The sequence below is a fragment of the Panthera uncia genome, chromosome E1, assembly GCF_023721935.1.
Source record: "Panthera uncia isolate 11264 chromosome E1, Puncia_PCG_1.0, whole genome shotgun sequence".
In the NCBI taxonomy this organism is placed as follows: Eukaryota; Metazoa; Chordata; class Mammalia; order Carnivora; family Felidae; genus Panthera; species Panthera uncia.
The window spans coordinates 14,444,123-14,458,200 of record NC_064814.1 but is presented as its reverse complement, the minus strand read 5'-3'; the positions used below and the strand labels follow the sequence as shown (position 1 = coordinate 14,458,200).

Here is a 14,078-nt window from a genome sequence, read left to right as displayed (position 1 = left end):
ATTTAAAGATGCATTCTTAATTGCCCATTTCTACTATACCTTCCTTTTATTGCCTTGATTTTTTTTTCCTAATTAAAAAAAATTCTGTGCTAATATCAGGTAGCTATCAGATTAAGTCTCAGGTTATTTCAGTGTTAACTTGCAGGGTAAGAAAATATATTAAAATAACATTTACTGGGGCGCCTGGGTGGCTCAGTCGGTTAAACATCCAACTTCGGCTCAGGTCATGATCTTGCGGTTTGTGAGTTCGAGCTCCGTGTCGGGCTCTGTGCTGACCGCTCAGAGCCTGGAGCCTGCTTCCAATTCTGTGTCTCCCTCTCTCTCTGCCCCTCACCTGTTCACGCTCTGTCTCTCAATAATAAATAAACATTAACAAAAAATTTAAGAAGATAAATAACATTTACTTGTACAATTGACATCTAATGATAGTGATTTTAAAATGCAGCGATGTTGGGGTGCCTGGGTGGCTTACTCGGTTAAGTGTCTGACTTCAGCTGAGGTCATGATCTTGCGTTTCATGGGTTTGAGCCTCATATCAGGCTCTGTGCTGACAGCTCCTAGCCTCAAGCCTGCTTCAGATTCTGTGTCTCCCTCTCTCTGTGGCCCTCCCCTGCTTGTGCTCTGTCTCTCTCTATCTCTCTTTCAAATATAAATAAATATTAAAAGAATTAAAAAAGAAAATGCAATGATGTCACACTAATGAATGTGATATGAGTAGTTATCTCAAATTACAGTGTTTTTAAAGGTTTTTATTTATTTTGAGAGACAGAGTGCGTGTGTGCACATGTGAGGGAGAGTGGGGGAGGGGCAGAGAATGAGGGAGAGAGAGAATCCTGAGCAGGTTCCACGTTGTCAGCGCAGAGCCCAGTGCGGGGTTCAGTCTCACAAACTGTGAGATCATGATCTGAGCTGAAACCAAGAGCCAGATGCTTAATCGACTGAGCCACCCAGGCACCCCTCAAATTGCAATTTAACTTGCTGGGCTTTATAATGAGTGGAAGGATTATGATTACATTTATAACTGTTGGTGGATTCTGTGGTGGGAAAACTGGCTAGCATTGTCCACAGGCACCTAATACATAGTTGAGGAGCACTGCAGGTACTAGTCTGTGTCCTTTTCTACCTTATCGTCTTACTCATGCTGCTGATCCCATAGTCCTCAGCAATGTAATAGAACCCTGATGTCCTTCCAGTATGTTCGTAAGCAGTGATTTACTACCCTGGAGGTTGAAGGAAAGAGATTAAACACTCTTTAGGGATCTGTTAAAGATCTCTTGAAGCTCTGAAAGATTATGGGAGATCTTTACTATTACCCTTTTCTCTATTTGAATGCCTCTTTATTATCAGGACTACTTTTCACATTTGTTTCTATACATAAGATGTTTGGGATATTTTAGAGTTTGCCAGCTTTTGCAGAGCTGGGATTTTGGTGGTCAGAAATATGGTTTTTGATTATTTCTTCTTGTTTCTCTGCTTTTTTTAAAAAAAATTACCCTAATACTTACTATAGGCCAGGTACTATACTAATGCATAATTGCATATTTTAGCTCATTTAATTCTCAAAACAACCCCATATGATAAATACTATTACTGTCATCCTTTGAGTCTGTCTTTGGGATTGAAGTCCAGAACCTAACTGGCTGCTTGGTGACACCAAGTCTGGACTTGCTCAGCATTCTGCTCAATTCTTCATCGGCTGGAAGCAAGATGGGACGTGACGGAAGAGAGCATGAAGGGCAGAGGAGGGAGAAGGAGCCTGCGATGAGGGAGCTGGAGGGAAAGCAAGTGCTGCACATGTTCACAATGCAGCATCTTCACAGTCCACCCCCAAATCCACGCTGTTTGATGAGTAGACAAAATGTGGATTTTTGGCCAAAAGTTATTTTTCTCGCTGTTCTTTGGAGCGTTATCAGTAGTGACTAATTTTGAATCCATACCAAGCCAGTCCTAAATTCCTGCCTAAATGCAGTCTGGCCTGCCTTCGTACATTCTTGCCATTGCAACCAGTCTGGACCTGGGAGAGGCTAAAGTCTACTTGCAAATGCCTGAAAATCCTTTGGCTAGTACAAAGAGTAGTCAGGAGCATCTAATGATTGGAATCCCTGCTTGGGTTTCAGGAGAGATTAGCTGACCAGTTTTAATTTAGTTTTCATGAATTGGGTGTCTTTCTTTTTGAGATATCCTAAGAAACAGTGTAAGTAACCATAGTATGTTTAGAACACTGAAATATCTGATACTATGAAGGCCTTCAGGAGCAGTATAGTGTGCAAAGGAGCTTCCTACTCAATGAGGCCAGTTTTATTGTACAAAGGCAAGCTTTGTATGTTTTTGAATAGATGTTCAGATATAAAGTATAGCATATAAATATGTTTCCTGGGGCTGCTGTAGCAAAGTACCACAGAGTGGGAGGCTTAAATTTATTCTCTTGCAGTTTGGGAGTCTAGAAGAATGAAATCAAACTGTCAACAGGGCTGTGCTCTGTCCAAAGGCCTTACAGAAGAATCTGTTCCATGCTTAGTTTCTGGTGTTGCCAACAAACCTGGATATTGCTTGACTGGTAGATGTATCACTTGAGTCTGTTTCCATCGTCACATGACTTTCTCCCCATGTATCTGTCTGTCTCTTCTTATAAGGACACCAGGTCATATTGGTTTATGGTTTATCTTAATTTTATATGACCTTTTTTTTTTTTTAAAGTTTATTTATTTATTTTGAGAGAGGGGAGGGAGGGGCAGAGAGAGAGGGAAGAGAGAGAATTCCAAGCAGGTTCTGCACTGTCCGTGTGGGGCTCTAACTCACGAACCATGAGACCATGACCTGAGCCAAAATCAAGAGTCGTTTGCTTAACCGACTGAGCCACCCAGGTGCGCCTGACCTTATCTCAACTTGACTGTATCTCCACAAAGACACTTTTCCAGATATGGTTGTAATCGTATGTGCCAGGAGCTAAGACTCCAGCATATCTTTGTGGATCACAGTTCAACACACAACACTAAACCACGTTTTGATCTTTGAATGTGTTCCTATTACTGAAATTCATAGACATTCCCCTTTTCCTCATTTCTATAATTTTTATTGATTTGGTTTTAAGTGTCTTTTTTTTTTTCTTTTCTTTTATAGCGAAAATGGGCTGGACTTTCTATTGGGCAAGAAATAGAAGGTAGGTAATTTTTTTTTTTTTTTTTTTTTAGCTACCTGATGTGGATTTTCTTTCTGATTTTCTCATAGTTGTGGAAATCTGTAAAATTTTCTGTTGCTGGTCATCAGGGCCATTAAACGTTCATCCTGTTTATATTACTGGTTAGACATACGAGAATGGAAAGTGAATAGTTATGGTACTTACGTCTGCCTGAAAATTACAATCTAATGGGGGAGAGAATATCCACTTATTCATAGCTCACACAATGTGTACAGAGTAAATAAGTGCACAAGTGTTACCATTGGGACCTCTGTGTGAAAGTGCTAAGATGGAATGGGAGTGGATGAATTGATTGGAGGCTGAAAAATCAGCCAGAGAAATCTTTTTAGGCACTGGAGTTTTGAGCATGTTTATGAAGTAGGGGAAAAGCATTACATAGTAGAGATAAGGAAGAAAGGCTCTTAAGATGGGAAATAATATCAATAAAAGACATTGAGATGGGAGCAAGCAAATCACAGGCAGTGCTCAGGAAGTATGTGTGCCTGATTGAAAGGATTTACCTGAATGAATTGTATTAAGTGATGAAAACATGCAGTTAGTGGAGGGCCTAAAAGTACATACTAAAATTTTTGGATTTTATTCAAAGACAATAGAGAGCTCCTGAAGATTTCTGAGTGAGTCCATCAAAATCCTAATTTTAGAAAAGATTCTGCTGTCAGTGTGGAGTATAGTGAGGAATGGGGAGAATTCAGGAGTCAAGGAAAATAGCTTGGAGATTATCTGACTTGCCTAGAATTAAGTTGAATAGGCCTTTGTGAAATTATGGCTGTGGAATAAATTTTTTAAAAATCTAAGATATATTTAAGAGGAATAATTGGTATTATTTGATGGTTCCATTTTACTATATACTGAGATATGTTTTCTTTTATGTTTGTTTGGAAAGATAAATCAGATTAAGTTAAGGAGAAGAAAGAGTGGCAGTATTTAAGCAAACGGTATGCTTATTTTAATGAAGTGTGTATCTTATAATGAAGTTATCACAGTTCATTGGGGGAGGGCGTGGAAAGAAGGTTATGACCTCAGGAGGAAAAAAGGACTAAGCTACTTGTGGATTATAAGCCAAGGGACAAATAAGCAAATATTGGCATTGTCTCCTAGGCACTGTGTCAAAATTGGGAAAATGGACTATGAATCTTCTTGTCACCTAGTTTCATGTCAACTTCATGGGTACGGCAGGAGAAGGAGAGAAGAAGCCAAGAATACTTAAGTCAGCTTTTTTTCTGCTTGCTTTTAAAACCTAAAAAACTGGATATTTACAAAAAATTTGCAAAAATAAGAGAATTCCTATATACTATTTTTACCAGATTCACCAGTTACCATATTTTTAAAATTCATTTCCTTTCTTTCCCTACACACATGTGCGCACACACATTTCTTTTCTTAAGCATTTGGGATTAAATTGCAGAAATCATTCCTCTTTACATCTCATACTTTAGTGTATATTTCCTGAGGACAAAGATATGCTCTTACATTAATCAAATTCAGGAAATGAAACGTTAATGTAATTAAATGTTGAAACTTTAATCTCTAGTTCATATTTCAGTTTTGTTAATTGTCCCAGTGATTTCCTTTACAACATGTTTTTCCTTCTCAGCAGAGGATCCAGTTCGGGATCGTGTATTGTACTTGTTGTCATTTCTCTAATCTTTGGCTTTTATTTTTTTCCTTTCATGATGGTGATATTTTTGAAGAATACATTTATAGGATGCGTTATTGAAGTTTCAGTTATGTAAGATGGAGAAGTTCTGAAGATCTAATGTGTAGAAGGGTGACTGTAGTTAACAATGCTACGTGCATACTTAAACTTTGCCAAGTGGGTAGATCTTAAGCATTGTCATCACACATGCATGTGCACACACAGGCAGAGAAAGAAAATGGTTCGTGTGCACTGAGAAGGAGGTATATTATGTATCAGGGTTTATTGTCTGCTATATCTCTGTAAGCTCTACTTTACTAATTATGCTGTTTAGATCTTCTGTATTCTTAATGGAATTACTTGCCCTGTATGGCACTGAAACTGGTGTGTTAAAATCTTAGTGTTCTTCTATTCTATTTTTCCTCGCATCTCCTGTAGTATCTACTTTACCTAGTAGTTTCTATGTTATTTGGTATGTAGATATTCATAACTGTTATATTTTTAATGTGAATTGTGGCTATTAGCATCATAAAGTATCCTTCTTCGTCTTGTTTAATGTGTTGTAAATTATACTTTGATGTCAGGATTACAAACCCTGCTTTCTTACTGTTTTTAATTTGCTCAGCATATCTTTGCCCATCTCTTTACTTTTGGGTTTTCTGAATCCCTGTGTTTTAGATGTGTCTGTAGTATACAGTACAGAGTTGGGTTTTGGTTTATGAGCTAATTTAAAAATCTTCTAATAGGTTTATTAAGCCCTTTCATAGTTATTGATATTACTGATATATTCAATCTCAGTTCTGTTATCTTCCATTTTAGTTGTGTTTCTCTATTTGGTATATCATCTTGGCTATTTTTAATTTTTTATTTTGGTATTTAGGAGTATTTATATTTTTGTTTTAGTGACTACTTTTGCATTTATACCTCTCATAGTACCCTTGGTCCCCCCCCCTTTTTTTTCTTGACCTTTTCAAAAACTGTTCTGTCAGTTCTAAGTGATATCCTTTAACTCTCTTCTGTTGCCTGTATAGCAGTTAATGATCATTTTCTACCCCCCCTTCTCCTCCAATTTTGTTTGTTGCTTTCTTTTTAAATTAAAAATTTTTTTTTAAGTAGAAGAAGGAAATTTTCTAAAATTGAGGTGTAACTGACATATAACATTATATTAGTCTCAGGTATATAACATAGTGATTCAATAGTTGTATACGTTGCTAATGATCACTACAGTAAGTCTAGTTAACATCCATCATCATATATAGTTACAAAAACAGTTTTTTTTCTTGTGATGGGAACTTTTAAGATATATTCTCTTAGCAACATTCAAATATGCAATTTAGTATTATGAACTATAGTCACCATGCTCTACATAGTAGTTGCTTTCTTTCTGCTTTGTCAGAGCATGATGTTTATATGCTATTCTTCCACACATGACCCCATACTTGTTTTAGTCTTAACTCTACAGTTAAGTCACTTAAATGATTATGATAGTCCTTTTGCCAGTTTCTACTTGGTTGTATAAAACCTGTGATCTAGTACATTCCTCTAGGAAGTATATATGTGTATAGGTGTTCATTAAGTTCTTGCATATTCAAACTGTTTTTCTATATCTTTGCTCTTTCAAATGCAGCTTGGCTTGCATAGACATAGAATTCTTGGCTTGTTTTCTTGAATTTCTTGAAAATACTGATCACAATTGCCTTGCCTTGTATAATGCTCTTAAGAGGTCTGATGCCAGTCGAATTTTCTTACTTTTATAAGTAATTCAGTTTTTCTGCCTGGGAGCCCTGAGGACTTTTCTGTATTTAAAGTGTAATATTCTTATTAGGATATTCTAGGTCAATGACCAATGGATATAATGGGTCACTTCAATATGCAGATTTAAGTTTTTGTTTATTTCCAAAATTTTTCTTAGATTATGGTTTTGAACATTAGTTCTGGTCCAGTTGTTTTGACTTTCTTCCTAGGGGCTCTAATTATATGTATGTTAGTCCTTGTCTGCCTATCTTCCATTTCAACTACTTTCTCTTTGTTCTTTTAAAAGTCTTTCTTTCTTTTATTTTTATTTTCTTGGTTGTTTTCCTCTTCTTTCACTGCCTCTTACTAAATAGTAATTTGAATCTACTCTCCTATGGGCACTTTATAATTTATTATTCACTCTGAAATAGTTTTATCTTTTTCTTCAGTTTCTTTCCTGAGTTCCATAAACTCTCATTGCATTTCTTTTGTCTATTTGTGTTCTTACTTTTTAATCTTCTGATTTTAGATGTTTTGTTATTTTTCTAAGTACTTGTTTGAGGATATTTAATTCAGTTTAAAGTGTTACGCATATTTTTTTCTAGTTCATGGTTGATTTCTTTGGGGGAAGACACTTCATCAGCTGAAATGCTGCCATATTTTGTTATATGTTATGTTTTCTTTTCATAGTAAACTTGTGGAGTTATTTTTTAAAATTTTTCATGGGAACTTCTTTTTATTTATTTTTTCCTTAGAGGGAACTGAAATATTGGGGTTATCTCTCTTTTGTAGATTTTATTTTATTTTATTTTTGAAATACTTATTAATTTATTTTGAGAGAGAGAGAGAGTGGGGGAAGGGCAGAAAGAAAGGGAGAGAGAGAATTCCGAGCAGGCTCCACACTCAGCGCAGACCCTGATGTAGGGCCCAATCTCGCAACAATGAGATCATGACCTGAGCTGAAATCAAGAGTCAGACACTTAACAACTGAGCCACCTAGACACCCCTAAGATTTTATTTTTTAAAGTAATCTCTACTTTAGCCCCCCAACATGGGGCTTGAACTCACAACCCCGAGATCAAGAGTTGCATGCTCCACTGACTCAACCAGCCAGGTGCCCCAATATTGGGGATATCTTTAGGTGGCTTTTTTTTTCCCTTTGTGGAAATAGGATGAAGAATAAAATTTTTTGACTGGGGTAAAAATAAAGGAAATTACTTTAGATATGGGTAGCTGGTGGGGAGAGTTGCATAATTAGTGCTTTCCAAATTTGCCTGAGAGAAACATCTGGAGAGTTTGTTAAAAAAAAAAAAAAAAAAAAAAAAAAAAAAAAAGATTCTCAAGTCCTTTCCTTGAGGAATCTGATTCCTGAATCTGTGTTTTTAACACTCATTGTTAAGTGGTTCCTCAGCCACATTTTGGGAGACACTGACAAGTGATTCTCTTTATTATAACCCCCTCACCTAAAGCAGGGTGAGAAGCTGAAACAGTGAAGGAATTCAGCACTGAAGTGAAGTAGATCAGTGCATGAAACCAAGGTTCCTTATTTACAGACATTGGTAGAAATGAAAATGTATTAGTGAGAAAATGAGTGTGTATGTAGCTTAGGTTGCTTATTTCTTCAAACATATTTTTCTAAATACAGTTAAGAGAGCGCTTAAGTTTAACCTTTAATGTAGATACATTCCGTTGTGGAAAGGTATGGAAATTCAAGGTAATAAATCTTGATGAGTTGAGAAATGTATTTTGTGACTTAAATTATATTTAAAGCATTCTTCTGCTACCAGAAATGGTTGTCTTGATGGTAGAGTTATTCTTTTTTTTTTTTTTAATTTTGAGAGAGAGAGAGTATGTGTGCATGTGTGTGCAGGAGGGGCAGATAGAGAGGGAGAGAGAGAATCCCAAGCAGGGTCTGCACTAGCAGTACAGTCCGTTCTTTAAAAGGTGAATCAAACGGGGTACCTGTCTGTTTGGGTGTCTGACACTTGATTTCGGGTGAGGTCATGGTCTCACGGCACATGGGGTCAAGCTCTGCATAGGGCACTGTGCTGACAGTGCCTGCTTGTGACTCTCTTTCTCTCTCTCTTTCTCTTAATAAATAAAGATTTTTATTAAAAGGTGACCCAAACAGATTTAATGGTCAAAATTATAAAACTGAATGATCAAGTGGGACTTAGCGGGGTAAGCTTGGGACAAGGAAGGGTTTGGAGGCTTGGGACAAGGAAGGGTTTGGAGGAAGGGTTTAGATGATGTGGCCATAAAGGTAGAAAACTGATTCAGTGTAGTAGTGATGTGGGTACAGTTAGGGTAGGATGTGTGGTATGAAGGGGGGTGCTAATTCAAAGATTCTGGAACAGGAGTTTCTGTCTGTAGGGTGAGAATTTTTTGCAGTCAGGTCAGTGATTTTAGTGTGAAGGAATCTTCTAGAAGAATCATTTAGTCTTCTCTCCATCTGGAGATGCCGTATTTTAGGTATTACAGACTGATGTTCAATTAACATGTTTTTGACCATCATCATATACCTTTTTCATTGTAATGTTTATTCATTGTAACTGTTTATTCAAATACTGCCTATACATTCTTTGTTTATAAAAATAATTTTTATTAGTCTTTGACATTAAATTGCTATAAATCATAAAATAAGAAAACATTCTCAATCTTATGGTCCTTTGCTCGTGGATGCTTCAGGGCATCTGGCCCTTTGAGGCTGACAATGGTGCTGACCATGGTGCTGCCTGTGGCGCTGTCCATGGTACTGCCCACAGCATCTGAAATTCTAAGAGCTTGGTCTTTTCTATTTAGGAACACTAACCTTAAAGCACATTTGAAAAACTATAGTCAGTAATAATGATATTTTAATACACTTAAGTTTCTTGATATATAGATGATACACACTCATATATAAACACATGTGTGTATATGTATATACATGTACATGCATTATGTTATAGAATTGTTTTTCAGTCTTTATTTTTATTTATTTTTAATTAAATTTTTTTTAATGTTTAATGTTTATTTTTGAGAGAGAGAGAGAGAGAGAGAGAGAGAGAGCATGAGCAAGGGAGGGGCAGAGAGAGAGAGGGACACACAGAATCTGAAGCAGGCTCCAGGATCTGAGCTGTCAACACAGAGCCTGACGTGGAGCTCGAACTCACGAATTGTGAGATCATGACCTGAGCCGAAGTCGGACACTTACCTGACTGAGCCACCCAGGTGCCCCTACTTTTGAGTCTTTAGTGCATGTAATGATGTCATATGGTAGGAATCTTTCTGCAATATAGTTTTTTATTCAATATATTTTTTTTTAAGTTTATTTATTTTTTATAGAGAGAGAGCACAAGTGGGAGAGGGGTAGAGAGAGAAGGAGAGAGCACAGAGCCTGATGTAGGGCTCAAACTCATGACCCATGAGATCATGACCTGAGCTGAAACCAAGAGTCAGACACTTAACTGACTAAGCCACCCAGGCCCCCTTCAATATTTTGTTTTAATAGCCATATTTATTAAATATACATCAAGTTTTTGTTTTGATTGCTGTCTGGTATTCCACATTATGAATATGCCACATTTTATTCATTATTTCCTTACTGATCACTGTTTTTTCAGTGTTGACTGTTGAAAATAATGGTGCAAGGAACCTCTCCATTTTTAGGCAAATGTTCAGGAGTCTTTAGGACAGACACCTGGAAATGGAATCGATGAATCAACTTATTCATTTTTACATTAACATTTCCTTCTATACTTATCTTCACTATGTGAGGAAACAATTAGGCTGTCTTGTTTATGAAAATTACTTAATGTATAACCTGTATTTTCTAGGAAATGTTAAGAAAGAACAAAACACTGAGAAGTAGAGGCAAGAAAGTATCTGAAACTTTCAGCTGAGATTTGGACTTACTCTTTGATCTTCAGTGAATTTTCTATTCCTTATTCTGGCTTTCTTAGTTATTTTGCTTTTGAAAATGTTTATCTTTAAAATATGTGTGTACCCCTTTACAACAGTGAGCCAGGATATAAAAATATGATTATGTAAGCAATTTCATTCAGAGAATATAGAGAAAATCTTTAAATCTAATTCAACTGGCTAGACTGTAAGAAATAAATTTAGAATAGCATTTAGGGTATGAAAGAATCATAAGGTTTATGTGGTCCTCATCAGGTTTATGTAGTCCTGTCTTCTTGTTTTACAAATGTGACAAATCAAGGCACAGAGAGCTAGATGATTTACTTTGATTTTCTAGTTACTAACAGAATCTATTGAAACACAGACTCCAAAGTCCCTTTGTCTTGCCTCCTTTGTTACCAGCATGGAAATTGGATTTTTTGCTGTCAGGTGTTGTTCATACAAAGATGAGTTAAAAACGTCCTTGGCTTCTTTTACATGTTATACATGTAGTACTTACCATAGTTCCCTGGCTATAGTAGGTGTTCAGTAAATATATATTTTTTCAAAAGCTTATTTATTTTGAGAGAGACAAAGACAGTGCGAATAGGGGAGGGACAGAGAGAGAGGGAGAGAGAGAGAATTCCAAGAGAGAGAGAATCTCTTGGAGAGAGACGCTCCAAGCTACCAGTGCAGAGACTGATGCGGGGCTCAAACCCATGAAGCTGCAAGATCATGACCTGTGCCAAAACCAAGAGCTGGACGCTTAACCAACTGAACCACCTGGTGCCCTAGTAAATATATTTATAGTATTAAAAAAGAAATGCTAGGGGTGCCTGGGTGGCTCAATCAGTTAGGCATCTGACTTCGGCTCAGGTCATGATCTCATAGCCGTGAGTTTGAGCCCTGCATCGGGCTCTGTGCTGGCAGCTCAGAGCCTGGAGCCTGCTTCGGATTCTGTGTCTCCCTTTCTCTCTCTGCTCCTCCCCTGCTCACACTCTGTCTCTCTCTCCTTCAAAAATAAATAAACATAAATTTTTTTTTTTTTTAAAGAAATGTCGAACTTCAAATCGCTCTGGAGTAATTTATTTTTTCTCAAGCTATTTATTTATTTATTTTTTGTCCTGCATAGTAACTTGCTAGGACAAAAGAGTACACACTTCTCACCTTAGCTCTTGCTTGTGTCAAACAAAAATCTTGTTTGAAAGCAGCGTATTATGCCAACTCCACTGGGACTTCCCATACTATCATTTGTCCTCTGTTAAATGAGAAGGAGGAAGATGTAGAGACTATGTGGGGAGGGCTGTGATTTCCCATAAGAGTTGGGTGAGGGGTAAAGGTAGAGGGAGAATGCTGTACAATGTGAACTAATTAATTCAGAGGGGAACAAAATCTCTAGTGGTTATTATCATTTTCTTTAATCTGTGCTTGTGTGTCCTGTCAGTAAAGGCCATGAAAAGCCCTCTTTTGGTCAAGTTTTGTTAGGTTCATTTATGTGAAACTTTTAGTTACTCAAAACACAGCAAGTATTTGGTGTCCCTGTGTTTTAAGAAATGCTTCTTTTTCCCCTCTAGTATCCTTATATACATTTGACAAGGCCAAACAGTGTATTGGCACAATGACCATCGAGATTGATTTCCTGCAGAAAAAAAGCATTGACTCCAATCCTTATGATACTGACAAGATGGCAGCAGAATTCATTCAGCAGTTCAACAACCAGGCGTTCTCAGTGGGACAGCAGGTAGTTTTGAATTTTCTTTCATGTCTTCCACTTGACAGGCATTCCAGTCATTGCAGTTGTCCAAATTAATTCGACTGTTTAAAAACTGGGAGGAGCTCTGTATATGGACAGATATATCCAATTGGGTGATAAAAAGTGAGGGTGATACATTTGCTGAATGTCTTGAGTCCATTCAAAAAAATTCTAAAGTAACTTTTAGGTTACAATGTCAAATTTAATTACAGCAGCTTTTCCCTGTGCAAACTTGAGAATGCTGCAGACTTAAATGTTTCAGAGTTCTTACTTTTTTTATTGTGAGACACTTGTTTTGTCTCTGGATGGTTTTTCTTTTTCCCTGATATATTTCTGTAGAAAAGTAATTCGTAACTTTTTTGGTTCTAAACTAATTTGAGAATCTTAAGAAAATTATGTATGTGTATTTTCAGGTTTTTCTTGGAACCTCTGAAGCCCAATTTTTCTATCCTTAAAAATGATATTGCTGATCTTGCCTTCTTGCAAAAAGACTTCAGTTAGTATATTGTTAATCTCCTAGGAAGAAATTCTGTTCTTTTAAAGTTTTACTTAAAAAGCTGTGTGAGTCCATAAATTGCTGCTTGTTTGTACACATAAATAATCATTGCTCTTTTGGCCTTACCATTATATTTGTCTCTTCCTTTGTGACTTTTCTTAATTATTCCTAACTCCTTCCTCCTATCGTAACGCCATAGCAGCAGTTCTCAAAGTATGGTCCAGAGACCTGAAGCTCTTTCAGGGCGTTTGTGAAGTCAGAATTATTTTCGTAATAATACCAAGGTGTTATGTCTCTTTTTCCTCTTATCCTCTCACAAATGCACGATGAAGTTCTGCAAACTATGTGATGTGTGCTAGCTCAGTACATTGGCTATTAAAGGAGATGTGAGGGTCCAGCTGTCTTCCATTAGGCAAGACGTTAAAGAGATTTACAAAAATGTGACAGTGCCATTGTTTCCACTTATGTTTTTTATTTCAGAAATAGGTGGTTTTTTTATGTTAAAAAATATCATTTATGTTCACACATGATAAATTTATTGTTATTTTTAAATTAATAAATACATTTTAAGTTTCTTGTTCTGATTTCTACTATAGTGAATACCAGTGGATATAATCCACTTGAACAAAGGCTCTTTGAGAGTTCTCAAATAGTTTTAGGCATATAAAGGGATCATAAGACCAAAAGTTTGCAAATCACTGCCTATAGCATTCTGATCTCTAGTGACTCACCTACACTGTCTCGGAGGCTCTCACCTGGGAAAGTATGTGGAACCGGCAGGGAGAGAAGTGGTGGAAAGAAACAGCTGTTGGATGAAAGGAGTGTCATTTCTTTTGATTCTCTCACCTAAGTGAAATGGCATAAATCTGGAAGAACAAGACTAGGGATCTGGATAATCCATACATTATGATATCAAACTTGCACAAGTGGAAACTGAGTCACTGCTAGACAGGAAAAGGTTATAGTGCATTTATTATTTTTAAGAGTACTAGAATTGGAATGAGTGATTTTTACATTCAGAGAGGGTAAATGATGTGCCCATGGCTACACTGCCAGGGCTGTAGCTGAGACAAGAACCCATTGGTTAATTGAGCTGCTAATTAATTAAACAAGTGTTTAATGGATAACCTAGTGTGTTTCAGCTACTAGTTAGGTTCTGCAGGTCAGCAGTGAACAAAATATACACAATTCCTACTCTTACAGAGCTTACTTTCTAGTTGGGGAAGACAGAAAATGAGAAATGCCATTGCTGTTAATGTTAAGTACTTGGATTTAAGTAAAATGAGATGATGCGCTGGAGGACCAGTATGGTGCTAATTGAGATTAGATGGTCCGGGAAGGCTCCCCAAGATGACAGTCAGCTGATAATTTGGTGACT

General features: G+C 36.8%; 1 protein-coding gene across 2 annotated transcripts in view; it reads left to right on the top strand.

The window, feature by feature from the left end:
- Window positions 1–14,078, top strand: part of NSF (N-ethylmaleimide sensitive factor, vesicle fusing ATPase) — a 147,778-nt gene that overhangs the window by 26,834 nt on the left and 106,866 nt on the right. For both annotated transcript variants that reach the window (XM_049637588.1, XM_049637589.1), the window contains exons 4-5: window positions 3,121–3,160; window positions 12,026–12,192. In XM_049637588.1, the coding sequence (XP_049493545.1) occupies window positions 3,121–3,160; window positions 12,026–12,192 (207 nt within the window). The remainder of the gene's footprint in view (window positions 1–3,120; window positions 3,161–12,025; window positions 12,193–14,078) is intronic.